We start from the raw sequence: 21,499 nt of genomic DNA on the forward strand, positions 1-21,499 counted from the left end.
GAGGACAGCAGGCAGCTACTAGAGGAAAAATACCGCGTGCAGGCTGAAAACCAGCTTTTCATGGAATACCTGCGAAAAAATAAGGAACAGCGGGAAAAGAAACAGGAGGTGGTGTGGAAGCAGTACGCCCAAGAATGTGGCGAGATAGAACAAAGGAGACAAGAATTGGCATCCAGATTCAACTGGAAAAATGCAGCTCTTCAAGACCAGCTCCTGCAGGGCAGAAAGACCCAGAAGGATTTGAAGCAGCAGCTGCAGGCACTGGAGCCAGTTTACAAGGTAAAGGAGAGGCAGGACACGAAAATACAGGCCTTAAAGAAGGAGCAAGAGAAAGTCCGAGATGAGACTGCGGCCAAGGACCAGGAGGCACACTTCCGGTTCCTGCGGGAAAAGGCAGTGATGGAGAAGGAGCTGGAAGAATGGCACCTGATGGAGCTGGGGCAGGTCAACACCATGGGGTTTGAGCTTATGAAACCTCAAAATCCACCCCCAATGACACTTCCTCCAACTAGACCACACCTACTCCAACAAGGCCACACCTCCTAATAGTGCCACTCCCTGTGGCATAGACTATGGTCTAGGGTATAGGCATAAAGTTTTCTCAACCTACTTAATAGGGGTTCAACCTTCCCTCTAGCCCACCACCCACCAAGGGTAGTGGAAAAGAAAGGCTATTAGGACACAGGGGAAATGGACCTGTTTATAAATAATCCTTGGGGGAGAGTCCAGTCTTCATTGTCAGGATGTCAGCAGTTCAGTCCCCTAGCAAACACCAACATGAATCAGCAGCTGCAGACCGGTCCACTCAGCAGACACCACACAGGAACCAGCAACGGCAGTTCAATCCAGAAGAAGCTGCCAGGCTCATCAATAAGCCCGAGTTTACCATGGAAGTTGCAAGAAGCTGCAGGAACCTCACGAGACTTTTCTTTGGTGAGTTTCTCTTTATGACGTCACCACAAGCAAAGCCCCACAAGGCAATGTAAGGTGAGCCAATACATGCCTCAATGCATGCCTCAATGCATGCCTCAGTACATGCCTCAGTACATGCCTCAGTACATGCCTCAGTACATGCCTCAGTACATGCCTCAGTACATGCCTCAGTACATGCCCCAGTACATGCCTCAGTACATGCCCCAGTACATGCCTCAGTACATGCCTCAGTACATGCCTCAGTACATGCCTCAATGCATGTCTCAATGCATGTCTCAGTACATGCCTCAGTACATGCCTCAGTACATGCCTCAGTACATGCCCCAGTACATGCCTCAGTACATGCCCCAGTACATGCCTCAGTACATGTCTCAGTACATGCCTCAGTACATGCCTCAATGCATGTCTCAGTACATGCCTCAGTACATGCCTCAGTACATGCCTCAATGCATGTCTCAATGCATGTCTCAGTACATGCCTCAGTACATGCCTCAATGCATGTCTCAATGCATGTCTCAGTACATGCCTCAGTACATGCCTCAGTACATGCCTCAATGCATGTCTCAATGCATGTCTCAGTACATGCCTCAGTACATGCCTCAGTACATGCCTCAATGCATGTCTCAATGCATGTCTCAGTACATGCCTCAGTACATGCCTCAGTACATGCCTCAATGCATGTCTCAATGCATGTCTCAGTACATGCCTCAGTACATGCCTCAGTACATGCCTCAATGCATGTCTCAATGCATGTCTCAGTACATGCCTCAGTACATGCCTCAATGCATGCCTCAATGCATGTCTCAGTACATGCCTCAGTACATGCCTCAGTACATGCCTCAATGCATGCCTCAATGCATGTCTCAGTACATGCCTCAGCACATGCCTGACATCAGCAAAGAGTAGCGAGGCAGAGCAAAGCGAGCCAGTGCTCATGCTCCCACTGTCTGTGGGGTCATATTTATATTCCTTTTAAATGACATGAGTTGTTTCACATGTCTGCTGTAGCAAAACATCCTTTCACCTGTGTGTGATCCAGCAAAACATCATTTGACATAACTGACTTTCCATAGGAGGCCATTTCTATATAAACCATCACAGGAACCAACCTCAAAGCTAGTACAAACCAATTAAAAGGGAGCTGGAAACTGAGGCACAGAACAAAAGAGCGGGATTAAACTGATGTGTGCCAGGCTCCCACTGCGGTAGGCTCCCAGAGCCCAGGCCTGCTGACCTCATAGTTAGTGCATTTCTTCCTCTGAGTGGCCCCCCCACTGGCGGCCGTGCAGGGGCATCATCATGCTCATAACCGGTGCTTCTGAGGTGAGCACGTGGGTGAGAGATGAATGACTGCTGGCGAACAGCTATCACCCTGTAGCTAAAGCTAGTGGTCAGAGAGCACTGACTCCCAAGCAAGAGCCTGCTACTCGGAGCTCCCTGAAAGCCATACAGAGTGTGTTAAGGGAAACATAGGGGAAAACGGAGAAAGTGTTGTCTGCGTTCTGTGTCCACTTACCGAGAATTTTGTGTTGTTTTTGATATTTAATCCCTTTCTTATTTATACAGGTTCTTTAAACAGCAAAATATTTGTAACTCTTTAGAGCTACTTATCCCTGGCAATGTTGGGAGGGGCGGTCTTGGCAGAGGTAGATGGCACACTCTATAGAATGAATTATTTTTTAAAAGAATTCTTACAAAGTTGGGGCAGGGTAGGAAAGCAGCAGGATGGTCCTTGAACCTGGAAGTACAGTCTCTTGCTACTCACAAGGCAGAGTAGCTATGACCATACCCTGCAGGAAGGATACCCCTGAAGGAAGGGCTAGGGCTGGTAACTTCAGACAGGTATTGTCTCTTTACAGAGTGAAAGTTCTGTGCCTTCTAAGCTCCTCTGTAGCCAATTAGGGCAGGAAATTAAAAGAAAATGTGAAATGTTAGCTAGCTCTCTGTCACTGTAACAAATACCCAAGGCCGTCAGTTTGCAGAGAGAAAGGGCTCTTTTTTGTGTGGTTGTTCCTACTTAGAGATGCCCCAAACGCATGGTCAGTTTGGCCTCCCTGTTTTAGGGCCTATGATGAGATGACATGTCATAGGCAAGGGATAGGAAGAAGGAACTGAGTCTGGTGATCCCCTCCAAAGGTGCAGTGACTTAGATTTCCCACTAGGCCCGTCTCCTCAATGGTCCACCACATACTGGAGACCAAGCCTTTGGCAAAGGACCTTTGGGGAAGAGACACTTAAGATCCAAATTCATAGCATCTGCTGAGGCAGCTTCATTAGCCTGCCTCCTGACATAGGTTGAGGCAGAGAGAAAGGGGAGCGGATTTAGAGGAACAAATGACATCCCCCAGTCCTCCTCACAGGAACAGTGTAGATGGCCCATTGGAAAAATATCCACACATGCAAAATGAGACCTATGTTTGGGGGCTACTTGTCCATCCCTATATCTAATCTCTGGGCTTCATTTTAAGAGCTGATTTATACCAATGGGATATTTCTTTTCCTGGATTAAAAAAAAAATCCTTGAGCCTGTGGCCTGTGGGCTCCTTTAAGCCTGGAACATCAGAGTGAATGGATGGCTGCGTACAGCCTGTCTGGGTCAGCGGCATTGCCAGCCAGTGCAGTATTTCTTTTCCTGTTCTAACAAAGGAATAAATAAGCCAGAAGAACAGATCCAGGGAAGGAGACGACAGCCCTACAGTATTTTAAGGGAGTAGTTCAAATTATGGTTATCTAAAGGAAGATTTATGCCTAGAATTTACAAGGTAAATGAAATCACCCATGGGAAGGAAAAGGAAAGATTTCAACCCCAGACATTTCCTCCTGTTTGCTTAGCTGAAGGAGAGGTGAGCTGGTGGGCAGGCAGTGTAAGGATCTTGCTGTAAATTCTACATTGCCTTCCCCCCAAAACACTTTGAAAGCTCTCCGTCCCTCTTTAAGATAACTGACAGTTACTCTGAGAGAAAGCAGCTCACAACCTGCGGCTTTAGTAGAAATGGAATAAAATCCTGCAGTTTTGAGTACAAGCATGTGCCATCCTGCGGAAGGTGAGCACAGTGGCCGTTTCTGCTCAGGAGCTGCAGGAAGGAAGCCAGGAAGCCTCTGGCGCTGAGTGGTATGATTTACAAATTCAGCAAGGCCATTAGCATTTCTGAGCATTCCATGATTAAAATAAGACCAGGTCCATGTTAGATACTTACACAGCTGTGTGGTGACATGAAAGGGGAGCTGGGAAGGATTGAGGATGTGGGGGAGCTGTTTGCTTTTCCTGGGTCTACACTCTCATTTAAGCCTGTAGCAGGATGGTGCTTTGTGGAGTCGTTTGCTAGCCTCTGATGTCCTCCGGACTTCCCTTGTCCAAATTCTGGGTTTAATTACCCTTGAAGTTAGAGGTGGAATCTGGACTTTGAGAAAAGAATGGTCTTTATAAAGCTCACCAGTGTTGGGTCCAGTCCCTTTGTTCCAGTTTCTCCATCTGCTGGCTCCAAGATGGAAGCCACTGACTTCCACCAGGGTCTTATAGTCTGCTTTAAAACTAGAGGGAGTGGCTTCCACATTAGCGGCCCACCCTGGTGTCTAACTTTTGAGTCAGCTCCAGATTCTGTGAAATGCAACTGAGAACCCAATCCGACACTCCTGAAGCCACTGGCCTTTGACCTGTAGCCTCTAGGTCTGTGTAGATGTGCCTCTGAACTCCCCCAGGGAGGGAGGCAGTAGAGGAGAGTAGCACCAATGTAGATATTTCCAGTTTTCTTACTGAAGACTGGAGTTATAAAAAACTTCTAAGCTGCTCTATGTCCCCCATTGTCCCCTCATCCGACACTGTGACGGCATTTCTAGCCTTCTGCAGAGATCCTTCTTCCTCTGCAAAGTCTGGGGGAGTTGCTGACAGAAAGCTACACTGAAGGGGTTGTTGATTTTGAGCAGGACAAGGAAGGGCAAAGCCTAGGTCCCTGTTCCCCTCCAGACACTACCTTGCTTCTGCAAATTTACTTTTCTTTCACGTGCTTCATGGAAGGCCTGAGCACCCGGCTTCATGAACTTCCCTGTGCAGTAGATGAGAGCTCACAGGAGCTGTGATCTTGCTCTTCAGAGAAAATGGGATGGAGTTGAGGACTGCCATGTGCTCTGGGTGAGAATCCCAGGAGGTTTAGGAGGAGAGAATGGTCAGAAACTTACGCCTGGGATCCTTAGATCTTAAAGAAAAGCGGAGACTGAGGCTGTTGTAACTGAATTGAGTGACATTTCTCTTTATTAAACACTTATGAAGCCTAGCAGAAAAGGTGCCAATAAAAGCTCAGGTCCCCCTCCCTTTAGTTACTAATTTTAGCAGTTTGTATCTAAACTTTTAAATAAAGGTTTGTTTGTTTGTTTGTTTTTGGGTAGGAAAATGCTTATTTCTTCAACAAATGAAACTACTGGCTAGCGTAGTTACTTAAATATAAATGTATATGTGGACATGTACACATCTTTTTAGAGATGTATGGTGGGTGCACACACATTGTACTTTAAGGACACGTGTTGAGTTTGGTTCATCAGTGGGACAGAAGGAGGGTAGATAAGGAGGTGTCTTTCTCACTGGGCAAGAGAGAAGAGGTGGCTACACCTTAAGTGACCATCCTTTGCCCTCTTCAGCCCTGCAGCTGCCTAGCACCAATGTCTGATTCCAGTGTAGGCATGTTTCCCCAACTCTCCTGTACTGTGTTGTGGCCTACAGGGAATGTTACTCAGAGAGACCAGGCAGGGATGATCCGCCTGGACTTGAAACTGCCTTGCCTTTCATCTTATTAAAATCAAGCCATTAACTGCCTTTAATGTGGAGGTTTTGTGGCTTAATTTTCTTTGGTGGCAACCATTAAAAACAGGGGTGGGTATCACAGTTGACTGGCAGCACCTTCAGACATTTAGTATGTATTATTAATATTCACATTTATTATTAATACCCCCTACCTATACCGAGAGCTGTCATGGTTTAGCCTGAGTTATCCCCAGAGCCATAATGAAACCATGGGGTTTTTTTCCTGATTACCTGAAATCCAGGTGGGGCTGAAGTATAGCTCAGAGCATCTGGTAGTGTCTTAAAGTGACTTTTTATTTCCCCGACCTTTAAAGCCGCCACATGGACTTGTAAAAGCATATACTGTGTTTATCCTGTTAACATGGAATTGCCATCATACATGTTTATATTAATGAGGTGAAAACCCCGGAGTTGTGTGATGGCACACCTCAGACACAGTTCACTTGTATGCCAATGGAGACTTTGACTGTGTGCCTAGGGTATGCACAGCACCAGGCTAGGCTTTGAGAGAGGGATGCAATTCAGCCCCTGCTTTTTAAAAGTTCAAGATTTTACAGAGTAGAAGAAAATGTGCACAGTGCATCAAATGGATGCCCCAGAGTTTCTGGACATGAGAGATGAGTCTCACTGTGGGGAATTCTGTGAGCATGGAAATCAGATAGGTAGCCTAGTAGGTTACTCTGTATGTATGTGTGTGGGGGGGAGGGGGGGGAGTAAGACTTATGATTTTCAAGAACCATTTGGATGAGCTGGAGAGACAAGAGATGTCCCAGGCCACTGACTTAGAGTTGCTTATCCCAGGAGACTGTGGTGGGCCTGACACACATGGCATTGTCAACCAGGTTTAGACCTGTGGGTAGGAGGCATTCCTGAAGGAATTCCTTAAGTTTGGAGGGCCTTGTAGGGTTGATGTTTGGGAAAAGGAGAGATCAACTGTGCTGCTGACATGACCAAGCTTGGTGCTGGTGAGCATCTGGGTCAGGTGAACATGGGAAGAAAGCCCTGGATTTAAGCTGCAGAGGACTGGCCAGATAGTGCCTAAAAAAGCCACGGTTAGTGTTGTGGTCTGAAAGCTGTCACTGTGGCTCATTTTGACTCTTTATCTCCGGAAGGAAGGACAAGATGAACATCTTGCTATATTTTGTTAACTTCCTGTCAATCTGTATATAATTTAAAATCTTCTCTATGTAATTTCCAGATTCTAATTTTCTTTTGGTTTCCAAACACAGTTTCTATCTCCATCTCTCTCTTCTCTTAAATGTATGGCATATATATTACAAACACACACACACACACACACACACACACACACACACACACACAATTTGATAACAGTTTCAGGAATTTTTAGGTAGACTTACTCCTGTCTAGCTGGCGGAGCAGTAGGTGTGCTCACTGGTCACAGCTTGTTTACGATGCACAAGGTCCTCAGTACATCTCCATCTTCCCAAAAGGAAAAAGAAAAAAGAAAGAAAGAAAAAGAAAAGAAGAGAGGGCAGAGCCATGGCATTGTTTGCTAGATGTATTGTTAAATTGGAAAAGCCTTATATTATTTTCCAAATGTATTGTGACACTGAGAAATTCTTATATTGTTTTCTACATGTGTTATGCTGTATTCAGTCAGGACCGTATACAAAAAATGAGTAGCTCGAGACTATTCTGCTTTTCGATGTTAATTTTAAACTCATGTGTCTACATGTATTGCATGTTGTGTGTATATGGGTTCACATGTGGGAGGGGTAAACAAGCATCTGTGTACATATGTGTATGGGGACCAGAAGCAAGCTCAGTGTCACTGCTTAGGTGCCATCTGACTTTTATTTTCGAGACAGGGCCTGTCACCAACCTGGAACTTGCCAAGTAGCCTTGAGTGGTGGGTTAGGGAGCCCCAGGGTCCTTCGTCTTTCCTTCCTTCCTCCATATAGGGATTATAACACACACCACACCTAGCTTTTCTATTAACTTTTATTTTTATATTCATTTGTTTTGATTTTATTTCTTATTAGGTTTGTGTGCATGGGTCAGGCTTGCCACAGTGTGGAAGTCAGAGGACAGCTTTGGGGAACACATTCCCTCATTCCACTTTTATGTGGTCTCCAGGGATCGGACTCAGAGATCCAGATGTGCACAGCAAGTGCCTTTGTCCACTGAGCCACTGCACCAGTCCCTGATTGTCATTGTAGACTCTGGATTGGCAGTGGGCTTTGCTAATAAAAGTCAAGGAATAGAAGTCAAGTCAAAAGGGACAGCTATGTTGACAAACATTATTACTGTGTTTCAATGTATATTTTGTTAACACGAGTTTTATTTTCCTGCACTGAAATATGTTCTTTCATGGAAGAAAGCCTGCATTTATTAGTGACTTCCTGTCTTGGCAGCCCCCCTGTTGCCTCAGCAACATGGGTGGGCTTTTCTCTCTGTATATGTAATATTCACATTGATTAATTAATCGATTAGACAAGTGTTTATTGAGCGTGTGCCTCTGTGTTTGGCATGAATCCAGGTGCTGGAGTGCAGGGGAACATGAACAGCAAGCCCCCTGCTCTCATAGATCTGCACTATGAAAATAGAAGACAGACAGTCAAAAATACCAGAGACCACACGACATGCAGGAGTCTGTAATGGAACCAAGCATGCAAAACATGTAGGGAGAAGACTGCAGGCCATCTCTATTCCTGTAAGATACATAGTGGTGACCAGCACCCTGTCCCTGGAGGGGCTCATGAAGACATTGAATGAACCAATGGATGGATACATATGCTGTCCTGCTATAAGGCCTTTGCCAGCAGACTGTTGGCTCGTGCAATCTTATCACATTATTGCTATTGATTATATATATGCAGCGTTTTTCTTTTGCAAGTGGCTGCCTTAGGTGGCCTTGTTTCTCTGGTGTCCCTTCATCCTCCTGCCTCAGATAAATCAGTTGCCAATTTCCCTTTCAAGGTGATAGCCCTTTCAGGAGCATTCCCCAAGCCCCTTGTGTAAGCCTTCTATACTCTGCAGCTATTATTGTTTAGATGTCTGTTTCTTTGTCTAAATGAAACCTCTTTCATGGGCTTCACACAGAAATATATGCCTCCCTGTTGTGGCCAAACACATAGAGCTGTTTGCTGTGAAACAGAAGTCACTATGCCTGGCTGTTTGCCTCATACTTTATAAAGAAAGAAGTTCTATGTGTTCCACATTGATAGAAGCTAAGATGTCCAAATAACATAGTGTTGGCTTCTGGTTGCATCACAGTGTACCACACTGTCACCACACCAGGAATGCCACTAGGTCATCCAAGTGGCAGTAATAAGTGTCAGTTGTAAACCATAATGCCCACATGTGCTATGGCAAGATTTTGAAATATTTAAGCATGCACGCATGTGCGCGTGCACACACGCACACCACATTGAATAAATGAATAAACAAAGAAATAAATGGAAAATTTAAAGGATGAATAACTCATCCTTTATAAAAAATAAACCATGAAGCTCACCTGTTTTCGGCATTGCTTCTCAATTACCTAGGACCAAGAACTTGGAGGTTTTTCTTCCTCCTTCTCTCCCTCCCTTCTTGCCTTCCATCTTCTTTTTTGTGTTTCTGAGGTTGGAGCCTGGGTTCTTGCAGGTGCTGTGCAGCTGAACGGTAGCCATGCCCAAGATATATGCCTTCTGCATGACACCTCTCAGTCCCCCCACTTTTTTTCCAAAAGAAAATCAAATATAGTTGTCTCTGAATCCACAGATTTCATACCCATGGATTCAATCAAACCTGGATAAGAATCTTCAGAAGAACTTGGGGTTTGTGCTGATGGTGACAGATTGTCATTATTCCTGAGTGACAACTATTTACATAGCACTTACACTGGATTAGGGGTTTACAACTGAGCTGGAGATGAGTTACGGTATGCAGGATGCACAGGTCATTTGCAATCACTGTCATTTTATAGGAAGGGACTTTAGCATCACTGTTGGTAGTGTCCAGAGTCTACAGGAATGACCCCGTCTCACATGGCAAGAGGCCACTGGACTTTGCTCTAAATATTTACCCAGAAGACACATAGGCACGATTATGAAGCTAAAGACACAGGATTCATGCATTCATTCAATAAATATTTTTCAAGCATTCACTGTGCTGCATATAGCTACAGCATCTAAAACAAGCAGACTACTTTGCTTAAGGAGCATGGATGCTAATGCGGGTTGGAATGGGAAGAGGTAGCTATGGAGTGCAGGCCTCAAACAATGAATGTACGGGAGATTGCATGGTAGGTTGAAGATGATAAATTAAATACTATAGAAGAAAAAAGATACAGTGAGCAAGGCCAAAGACATAGGCAGGGGGCGGGGTGGGGCGGGGCAGGGGTGGGGGCGGGGCGGGGCGGGGTGGGGCGGGGCGGGAGTTCTGGACCTTTCTGAAGTGGCCTGGTATGGTACTTTAAAAAGGAGCAACCAGGCAGACTTGGTGGCTGGAGAAGGGGCTGAGGGAACAGTGGAAGGAGACAGAGACTCGCAGGTCTGGAAAACTTGAACTGTTCAAGGCCAGGAGGCTGCTGTAAGGGCCTGGGGTTAGGGAGAAGTGCAGTGAGCAAAGCACTTCCTGCACAAGAATACTGACCTGTGTTTTGACCCTAGTATCTGTGTAAAAGGGAAGGCATGGTGGTGTATACATCTAATAATAGCACAGGGAAGGCAGACATGGGAGAACCTGGGGGCTTCTCTGAGCTCAGCCTAATGAGGGAGCTACAGACCCTGTGAGGAACAACAACAAAATAAACAAAAGAACATCAATAAAAACAACAGAAAAACAAGGTGGAGTTCTCCTAAGGAAAACACCAGGGGTCAAATTCTGTCTGCTACATAAACATGCACACAAACACACACACAGACACACACACACACACACACACACACACACACTGGCACACACAAAACCATGTACACATACACCAGACGTGCACACACTCAGACATATTCATATATACACAGTAGCACATGCAACCACAATACATGCAGATGTACCCACACACTTGGGCACACACACACACACATACACACTATCACATATCACAATATCTACCCTTTAATTTTAAACATCAGTGGCTTTTAGTATGTTCTATTTTGTATAACTATCACCATTAATTTCAGGATATTTTCATCATTCCTGAGAGAAGCAGTCTACCTTACAACAAGTCACTCTATCTTTTCCTCCTCTGATGCCCCACCCCCACCCCCAATCTCTTATATGCATATTCCATGATGGTTCTATAGACTGGTCCATTCTAGTCATATGGCGGGATCATATTCTGTGTGGGCTTCAGTATATGCCTTCTTTCCCTTAACTGTATGCTCCTAAATCCATCCATATTGTGGCCTATATTGCTAATTCATTCTCTTCATGTCTTTGTAATATTCCATTGTGTGCACACACCACACATTGTCTGTCAATTTATTTGTATTGAACATTAGGTGGTTATGCTTTCTGTCATTAATAATGCTGCTGTAATGGCAGTGCACAGGCTTTTGTGTGAATGTACCTTTTAATGTATGTAATATGTATCCCGGAGTGGAAGGCCTTCCCTTCCTCTTCATGTGAAGTGGGAGCCATAGCAGGTTCTGACATGTTCTGACCTTCGCATTCGGTGGTCCCTCTGGCTGAGCAGCGTGTGAACACAGGCAGTGGGTGTGTAATAATGAGTGGAAACCAGACCAGTTAGGATCTGATTACAGTGGTTCAGGTGAGAGAGCCGTCTCAGACCAGGGAAGGAACAGTGTATGTGTGGAGGATGGTCACATTATGGACATATTGCAAAGACAGCCAAGAGAGTTTCCGCTTAGTGGAGTAAGAGAGGACAGAGAGGAGCTAAGGACTTTGGCTCCATCTACTACAAAGAAGGGGCAGCTGTGGAGTGGGGTGAGAGCCACACATGGGCATTGCGAGTTCCACTTGTGTAGACCAAGGTTAAGATGGTCAGCAGACGTCCGTGGGGAGATGACAGGCAGGCAGATAAATGGGTCTGGAGTTCAGGAAGTCGTCTGCACTGCAGATATAAATTTGGGAATCTGTGGCATGCAGATGGTATTTAGAACCATAAGGTGAAATAGTCACTGAGTTTCTGTTTATTTTAAAAGGACAAAGCAACCTGCATGTTGATAGAGTTTTAGCCTTTTCTATGTACTGAGTTCCAACAGTGACTTCATATTGTAACTGAAAACATATATTAGAAAAAAGCTTCTCTCTATAGAACGTGATTTTAGCATGGTTAAACTACTGGCCACAGGGCATAAATTAGAGGATTTATTCATTAACATATTAGGGCTATCAGTCAATACTGAATTCAGTATCTCATGGCGTTTTCTAAGTGATTTTGAGTATTTCTAAAACTGTTGTTTGCTTCCACATCAGCTTGTGATCAGTTATACAAAGGAGTGTGAATCATATTTGGGTTTGATATTAATCAAAAGAGCAGTGGACTCACATACCATTAGTAGACATGTGGTTTCCTAATACCAGAAGTAGGGTGGTATTTGAGGGCAAAGAGGGAAAAAAAGATCTGTTGTATATAAGGAAATACTATTAAAATCATGAACGAGCTGAAGAAAAGTAACCATTGAAGACAAGAGAGGGCATGCTGGGGAGACGGTGGAGTTGGTAAGGGGCATGAGGACTGCATTTGGTCCCCAGCACTCACCTGTGAAGAGCTGGTGCAGTGGCTCACATCTGGAACGCTGCTGGTGGAGGAAGGGGAACATAGAGACTGGCAGGTGTCTGCTTGGCTAGCCCAGCTGAACTGGTGGACTCCAGCTTCAATGAAAGACCCCCATCTCAAAACATGGGTCAGGAGTGACCACAGAGGACATCAGACATTGGACAATGGCCTCAACTTGTATGCATACTCCCACATGAACATATGACACATTCAAAGATCAGAAGAGCCTAGTTAGTCCGGAAACCACATCAGGGAGGAATAATTAAAGATTTTAGCAAGCTTAGCCCAAGGAAGATTGGATGCAAGAGAAGTAGGAATTTGATTCAGCTGTGTGATACTCTATCAGATGTGTCCAGCCTGTGATTCACGAACCTCATGTGCACCACAATAGCTGTGAGCATTGTTCAACTCAAAGTTGTAAACTTAGAACAATATATGGTGAGGTGGTTTTATTTACTTATTTTTGCATTTTTATTCTTTTTTATTGGATATTTTATTTATTTTCATTACAAATGTCATCTGCTTGCCCCATTTCCCCTTCCTAGAAACCCCTATCCTATACCCCCTCTTTCTTTATGCTTTTATACTATTTTGATTACATGCATATATTAAGGTCAGTTCTAGGTTGAGGGTCCAGCAGTACAATAGATGCAAATAGTCAAGGAACAAGCAATACAATAAACACAAATAGTCAAAGAAAAAGCAAGGCATTAAACCCAGTTATGTGAACACTCCCATGATCAACTTTTCTAAAGGCTTATCAGGATGACCAAAGTATCTGAGCCAACTTCCCTATCCTAGTCCAAGGTCATTTTCAAGTCTGAAGCCTGCTTCCTTGTTCTAGCCTAAAATTTAGATTCCTGTCTGAAATTACTTCTTTGTTCTAGTCTAATATTGAGATTCCTGCCTGAGATTACTTCTTTGTTGTAGCCTACGATTTAGATTCCTACCTAAAATTACTTTGTTCTAGTCTAATGTAAGATTCCTGCTGCTTGAAGCCTACTTTCTTGTCCTTGGCCAATGTCATATTCCCGCCAAGCAGCCCATTTCCTTGTCCTTGGCCCATTTCAGCTTCTTGCCAAGCAGCCCCAAAGACTCTCCACCTCTCCCCATTTTTTATTTTGTTAACAAGATTGAGCCTGTCTTAGGTCATTCTGACAAGAATGCCTTCCTTACCCATCATGGAATATGCATTATCAAAGGCAATGCACTTCTGTCTTATATTGGTAAGGCTCTGTGCAGAATCTTATCCCTCCTTGGCTTGCCAGCCGGTTAATTTAATAACTCTGTCTGGGGGTCCATTTTCAGGTTTGAGCCATGTACTTTGGCTGCCAACATGTTGATGTTGTTAAAGATAAGTTTTAACACAATGGGCAGGAATAAAAGTATTATCAGGATAAGAAGCATGATCAAACTATATATATGCCATTCCTGAGGTTTGACCAAAATGGAAATACTGAGCTCAGGCCACAGATAATTTTATTGGTGTTATCTGCAGCATCAAAGTTCAACAGAGCAGCATTCTTTAAATTCATAATCTCACTAGGCAAAGTTAACACACCCAGAGAGGTGTTAGGATTATGCCAAATATCCTATAGGTGTTTTTAAACTTTTTTCTAATTATAATGACAATCATTGTGAATTTCAAAAGTAACACTACTCCAATGATATTTGTCATGCCACTTTGGATGGCTCCTAAGTCTTGAACCCTGAACCTCCTTCAGATAGTTTGAATGGATTATAGAGCATCATTTTTTTTTTGTTGTTCCAGATACCTATATAAATCTTTTTGCATGTTGAATACGTTAGTAACATTGTTTTTGCTAGATGGTTAACCAAAATAGTTATCTTAATTCCTTGTGTCAATGCTATTGCAGAAGCAGTGGTACTAACAATTAATGGAATTAAAGCTGTTATACCAGCAATAATCAAGCCTGCTACCTTCTTGCTTCTGCTTAAAGCCTAACTCACTTCTTCCAGCACTTTCAAGCTTTTTTTTTTTTTTTTTTTTTTTGAGAATCAAGGTTTTCTAATACTCAGGGCAGTGAGACGAAAGCTGGTTGATAGACCCCCGTAACAGACATGTCAGGTTTCAACACAGTAACATAATTGGAAATTATACAGTCAATGCATCTTATAATAAATACTGTAGAAGAGACAAAACCAATTTTAGCTTGACAATTAAAAGAGCCTTAAAACTTGCACTAACCCTTGTTTGAAATCCAGATCCAGTTCCAACATCATCTCTTGCTATCTTAACATCATAGCAAGCTACAGCTAGCTTCCAAATATGTCCCTGACAAAGTCCAGATCCAGTCTTCCAAAATTAGACTGTTATTTCCCATCTTGGATTGATTTCTAGACCAGTACATGATTGAGTCCTAATAGCTGGGCACCTATAAGAAGAATACAAGAGACATGATTTCTCTTTTCAATTCTCTGTCCCACAAGGTCTAAAAACTTGAGGCAAGGCAGCTTGTCCCATCTGGGATATAGTCAAGCAAAGGTGGGTCAGAAATATATGTCCAATACAGCTCCCCAGTCACCCTTGTCAGGGCACTCAGCAAGCTCACAGGTCGGCATCATTCTTTGTCTCAACAACAGTATGTCTCACCAATCTCTTTAAAGTTCCATGGGCCTCTTCCACAATACCTTGTCCTTGAGGATTATATGAAATCCCCATAATAAATTGTTGCCAAATGTCTCGACTGCTCAACTACAATTGCCAGACCCATTATCTGTTTTTTTATTGGATATTTTATTTATTTACCTTTCAATGTTACCTCTTCTCCCATCCCCCCCCCCAAAAAAAAACCCTTATCCCATACCTCCTCCTTCTATTTCTATGATGGTGTGCTCCCACAATTCTCCCATTCCCACATCCCTGCTCTCGAATTCCTCAACTCTAGGGAATCCAAACTTTCGGGGACCAAGGCCCTCTACTTCCACTGATGCCTGAAAAGGCCACCCTCAACTACCTATACAGGTAGAGCCATGAGTCCCTCCTTTTGTGTTCTCAGGCTGGAGGTTTAGGCCCTGGGAGCTCTGGTTGAGTATTTTGATACTCCTTCTAAGAAGGACGAAAGCACCCACACGTTGGTCTTCCTTCTTCTTCTTGAGTTTCATGTGGTCTATGTGTTGTATCTTAGCTTTTGGGCTAATATTCACTTATCAGTGAGTGCATACCGTGTATGTTCTTTTGTGATTGGGTTACCCCACTCAGGATGATATTTTCCAGTTCCATCCATTTGCTTAAGAATTTCATGAACTCGTTTTTAATAGCTGAGTTGTACTCCATTGTATAAATGTACCACATTTTCTGTATCCATTCCTCTGTTGAAGGACATCTGGGTTCTTTCCAGCTTCTGGCTATTATAAATAAGGCTGCTATGAACATAGTGGGGCATGAGTCCCTGTTGTATATTGAAACATCTTTTGGGTATATGCCCAGGAGTCCTATGATGGTGTGCTCCCACTATTCTCCCATTCCAGCCTCACTGCTCTCGAATTCTTCAACTCTAGGGAATCCAAACTTTCAGGGATCAAGGCCCTCCACTCCCACTGATGCCTGGCAAGGCCACCCTCAACTACCTATACAGGCTGCTGGGTCCTCAGGTAACACTACTTTTAATTTTCTGAAGTATTGCCAGACTGCTTTCCATATTGGTTGTACCAGCTTACAATCCCACCAACAAGGTAGGAGTGTTTCTCTTTCTCCACATCCTCGACAACATCTGCTGTCACCTGTGTTTTTGATCTTAGCCATTCTGACTGGTATGAGGTGGAATCTCAGGGTTGTTTTGATTTGAGTTTCCCAGATGATGAAGGATGCTGAACATTTCTTTAGGTACTTCTCAACCATTCGAGTTTCCTCAATTGAGAATTCTTTGTTTAGCTCTGTACCCCATTTTTAATAGGGTTATTTGATTGTCTAGAGTCTAATTTCTTCAGTTCTTTGTATACCTTGGATATTAGCCCTCTATCAGATGTAGACTGGTAAAGATCTTTTCCCAATCTGTTGGTTGCCACTTTGTCCTATTGATGGTGTCCTTTGCTTTACAGAAGCTTTGCAGTTTTATGAGGTCCCATTTGTCAATTCTTGATCTTAGAGCATAAGCCATTGGTGTTCTGTTCAGGAACTCTTCCCCTGTGCCCATGTGTTCGAGGCTTTTCTCCATTTTCTCTTCTATTAGTTTCAGTGTAGCTGGTTTTATGTGGAGGTCCTTGATCCACTTGGACTTGAGCTTTGTACAAGGAGATAAGAATGGATCAATTTTCAGTCTTGTACATGCTGATCTCCAGTTTAACCAGTCCCATTTTTTGAAAATGCTGTCTTTTTTCCACTGGATGGTTTTAGTTAGCTCTTTTGTCAAAGATCAAGTGACCATAGGTATGGGGGTTCATTTCTGGGTCTTCTATTCCATTGACCCTCCTGCCTGTCTCTGTTCCAATACCATGCAGTTTTTATCACTACTGCTTTGTAGTACAGCTTGAAGTCAGGGATGGTGATTCCTGCAGAAGTTCTTTTATTGTTGAGAGTAGTTTTCACTACCCTGGGTTTTTTGTTATTCCAAATGAATTTGAGAATTTCTCTTTCTATCTCTGTGAAGAATTGAGTGGGAATTTTGATGGGGACTGCATTAAATCTGCAAGATAGCCATTTTTACTATATTCATCCTTCCAATCCATGAGCATGGGAGATCTTTCCATCTTCTGAGATCTTCGATTTCTTTCTTCAGAGACTTGAAGTTCTTGTCAAACAGGTCTTTTACTTGCTTGGTTAGATTTACACCAAGGTATTTTATATTATTTGTGACAATTTTAAAGGGTGTCATTTCCATAATTTCTTTCTCAGCCTGTTTATCCTTTGAGTAGAGGAAGGTTACTGATTTATTTGAGTTAATTTTATATCCAGCCACTTTGCTAAAGTTGTTTATCAGGCTAAGGAGTTCTCTGGTGGAAGTTTTGGGGGTCACTTAAGTATTCTATCATATCATCTGCAAATAGTGAAATTTTGACTTCTTCCTTTCCAATTTGTATCCCTTTGTCCTCCTTTTGTTGTCTAATTTCTCTGGCTAGGACTTCCAGTACTATATTGAATATGTAGGGAGAGAGTGGGCAGCCTTGTCTAGTTCCTGATTTTAGTGGGATTGCTTCAAATTTCTCTCCATTTAGTTTGATGTTGGCTTACTGGCTTGCTGTATATTGCTTTTACTATGTTTAGGTATGGACCTTGAATTCCTGATATTTCTAAGACTTTTTAACAAGAAGGGATGTTGAATTTTGTCAAATGCTTTCTCAGCATCTAGTGATATGATCATGTGTTTTTTTCTTTGAGTTTGTTTATATAGTGGATTACATTGATGGATTTCCGTATATTGGACCAACTCTGCATTCCTGAGATAAAGCTAACTTGATCATGATGGATAATTTTTTTGATATGTTCTTGGATTCGGTTTGCAAGAATTTTATTGAGTATTTTTGTATTGATATTCATAAGGGAGATTGGTCTGAAGTTCTCTTTCTTTGTTGGGTCTTTGTGTGGTTTAGGTATGAGCATAATTGTGACTTCATAGAATGAGTTGAGTAGTGTTCCTTCTGTTTCTATTTTTTATAGGGAATTGGTATTAAGACTTCTTTGAATGTCTGATAGAACTCTGTACTAAAATCATCTGGTCCCAGACCTTTTTTGGTGTGTAGACTTTTAAGGACTGTGTCTATTTCTTTCAGGGTTATGGGACTGTTTAGATGGTTTATCTGCTCCTGATTTAACATTGGTTAACTGTTATTTGTCTAGAAAATTGTCCATTTCATCCAGATTTTCCAATTTTATTGAGTATAGGATTTTGAAGTAGGATCTGATGATTTTTTTTTTATTTCCTCAGTTTCTGTTGTTATGTCACCCTTTTCAGTTCTGATTTTCTTAATTTGGATACTGTCTCTGTGCCCTCTGATTAGTCTGGCTAAGGGTTTATCTATCTTGTTGATTTTTCTCAATGAACCAGCTCCTGGTTTTATTGATTCTGTGTATAGTTCTCTTGTTTCTACTTTGTTGATTTCAGCCCCGAGTTTGATTATTTCCTGCTGTCTACTCCTCTTGGGTGTATTTGCTTCTTTTTGTTCTAGAGCTTTCAGGTGCGTTGTCAAGCTGCTAGTGTATGCTCTCTTCAGTTTCTTTTTGTAAGCACGTAGAGCTACGAGTTTTCCTCTTAGCACTGCTTTCATTGTGTCCCATAAGTTTTGGTATGTTGTGTCTTCATTTTCATTAAATTCTAAAAAGTCTTTAATTTGTTTATTTCTTCCCTGACCACATTATCATTGAGTATTGTTCAGTTCCCACATGAATGTGGGCTTTCCATTGTTTTTGTCATTATTGAAGACCAGCCTTAGTCCATGGTGATCTGATAGGATGTTTTAGGGTGAAATGTTCTGTAGATATCTATTAAATCCATTTGGTTCATAATTTCTATTAGTTTCATTGTATCTCTGTTTAGTTTTTGTTTCCATGATCTGTTTATTGCTGAGAGTGAGGTGTTGAAGTCTCCCACTATTATTGTGTGAGGTGCAATGTTTGCTTTGAGCTTTACTAAGGTTTCTTTTATGAAAGTGGATGCTCTTGCACTTGATACATAGATGTTCAGTATTGAAAGTTCATGTTGGTTGACTTTTCCTTTGACGAGTATGAAATGTTCTTCCTTATTTATTTATTTATTTATTTACTTGGTTTTTCAAGACAGGGTTTCTCTGTATAGCCCTGGCTGTCCTGGAACTCTGTAGACCAGGCTGGCCTCAAACTCAGAAATCCACCTGCCTCTGCCTCCCAAGTGCTGGGATTAAAGCTGTGTGCCGCCACTGCCTGGCTCCTTATTTTTTTTTTTTTTTTTTTTTTTAGAGCTTTAAATTGAAAATCAATTTTATTCGGTATTAGAATGGCTACTCCAGCTTGTTTCTTAGGACCATTTGCTTGAAAAATTGTTTCCCAGCCTTTTACTCTAAGGTAGTGTCTGTCTTTGTTACTGGGGTGGGTTTCCTGTATGCTGCAAAATGCTGGGTCCTCTTTGCGTATCCAATCTGTTAGCCTATGACTTTTTATTGGGGAATTGAGTTCATTGATGTTAATAGATATTAAGGAGAGGAGATTGTTGCTTCCTGTTATTTTCGTTATTAGCAATGGCATTGTTTGTGTGGCTAACTTATTTTGGATTTGTTGAAGAGGATTACTTTCTTCCTCTTTCTAGGATATAATTTCCCTCCTTGTATTGGAGCTTTCCTGCTATTATCCTTTGTAGTACTGGATTTGTGGAAAGATATTGTGTAAATTTGGTTTTGTCATGGAATATCTTGGTTTCTCCATCTATGCTAATTGAGAGTTTTGCTGGGTATAGTACCCTGGGCTGGCATTTGTGTTCTCTTAGGGTCTGTATGACATCTTTCTAGTATCTTCTGGCTTTTATAGTCTTTGGTGAGAAGTCTGGTGTAATTCTGATAGGTCTGCCTTTATAGGTTACTTGATCTTTTTACCCTTACTGCTTTTTAATATTCTTTCTTTGTTTTGTGCATTTGATGTTTTGGTTATTATGTCACAGTGGCAATTTCTTTTCTAATCTAGTCTATTTGGAGTTATGTAGTCTTCTTGTATGTTCATAGGCATCTCTTTCTTTAGATTCAGGAAGTTTTCTTCCATAATTTTGTTGAAGATTTTATTAGCCCTTTAAGTTGGGAATCTTCATTCTGTTCTATACCTATTATCCTTAGGTCTGGTCTTCTCATTGTGTCCTGGATTTCCTGCATGTTTTGTGTTAAGAACTTTTTACATTTTGCATTTTCTTTGACAGTTGTGTCAATATTTTTATGGTATCTTCTGCACCTGAGATTCTCTCTTCTATCTCTTGTATTCTGTTGGCGATGCTTGTGTCTATGACTCCTGATTTCTTTCCTAGGTTTTCTATCTCCAAGGTAGTCTCCCTTTGTGATTTCTTGATTGTTTCTACTTCCATTTTTATGTCCTAGATGGTTTTGTTCAATTCCTTCACCTGTTTGGTTTTGTTCTCTTGTAATTCTTTAAGGGACTTTTGTATTTCCTCTTTAAGGGCTTTTACCTGTTTACCTGTGTTCTCCTCAAATTCTTTGAGAGTGTTATTTATGTCCTTCTTAAAGTCCTCTATTATCATCATTAGAAGTGATTTTAAATCTGAATCTTGCTTTCCTGGTGATATGGGGAATTTAGGACTTTCTAGTTTGGGAGAACTAGGCTCTAATGATGCCAAGTACCCTGGGTTGCTGATGCTTATGTTCTTGCACTTGCCTTTTGCCATCTGGATCTCCTTAGTGCTACTTGCCCTGTCTCTGACTGGAGCCTGTCTTTCATATTATCTTGGTTGTGTCAGAACTGTTTGGGGTAGGTGTTGCTGCTGGGGTTAGAGCTGAGTCCCAAGATCTGCTCTAACCCCAGGTCTGCTCAGGCCCAGACTGGAAGGAACCAGTGCTCTGGGCCAGGAGTGAATTCCTGTGTCCCAGTGGGTCCCAGTTACTCCCTGTTTGGGGCAGGTGTTGCTGTCTCCTTATCTAAGATACTGCCTGGCTTAGAGCTCCTGGGAGGTCTGCTTCCTCTGGGTTTTGTGATATTGGGTGCAGAGCTTCCATATGGGATCTGCTCAGTGCTCAGACCCCTTATTTTTGTATTTTTAACTTACTTATACAATTATTGAACATGAGCCTGCATACAACCAAGAGCAGTGGCATGCATCTATAATCCCAGAATGCTCATGGAGAGATAAGAGCAGAAAGAAACAGGTCATGGGCCAGCCACCCTGCTGCATACAGTGACAAGTGACTAGAGAGCCTGTTGAGGAGGTAGAAGGTAAAAATCAATACTCAAGACTATCCTCTGACTCATGAATTGTAGAATGTGTGTGCATGCACACACACACACACACACACACACTTAAAGGAGGCTAGCCAAGATGATAGGCTGAAATGATTCCTGGCCTTGTGCAAGGAGATGGCATTGTTGAATGATTACTAAGGGGATCTGAATATCTCTCAGCATTAAGCCAGGTTTTCCTCCAGCATGCAGA

At 42.5% G+C, this 21,499-nt stretch overlaps 2 protein-coding genes across 3 annotated transcripts in view; both read left to right on the plus strand.

Moving 5' to 3' along the window:
- Positions 1 to 21,499, plus strand: part of Kif26b (kinesin family member 26B) — a 428,644-nt gene that overhangs the window by 238,533 nt on the left and 168,612 nt on the right. The gene's annotated exons all lie outside the window — the stretch shown is intronic.
- Positions 1 to 21,499, plus strand: part of LOC117721677 (uncharacterized) — a 28,214-nt gene that overhangs the window by 401 nt on the left and 6,314 nt on the right. Inside the window, 1 exon segment of the mRNA XM_076913781.1 lies at positions 2 to 458. Within this exon segment, the coding sequence (XP_076769896.1) occupies positions 2 to 458 (457 nt within the window).

This window comes from Arvicanthis niloticus, chromosome 16, assembly GCF_011762505.2.
Source record: "Arvicanthis niloticus isolate mArvNil1 chromosome 16, mArvNil1.pat.X, whole genome shotgun sequence".
In the NCBI taxonomy this organism is placed as follows: Eukaryota; Metazoa; Chordata; class Mammalia; order Rodentia; family Muridae; genus Arvicanthis; species Arvicanthis niloticus.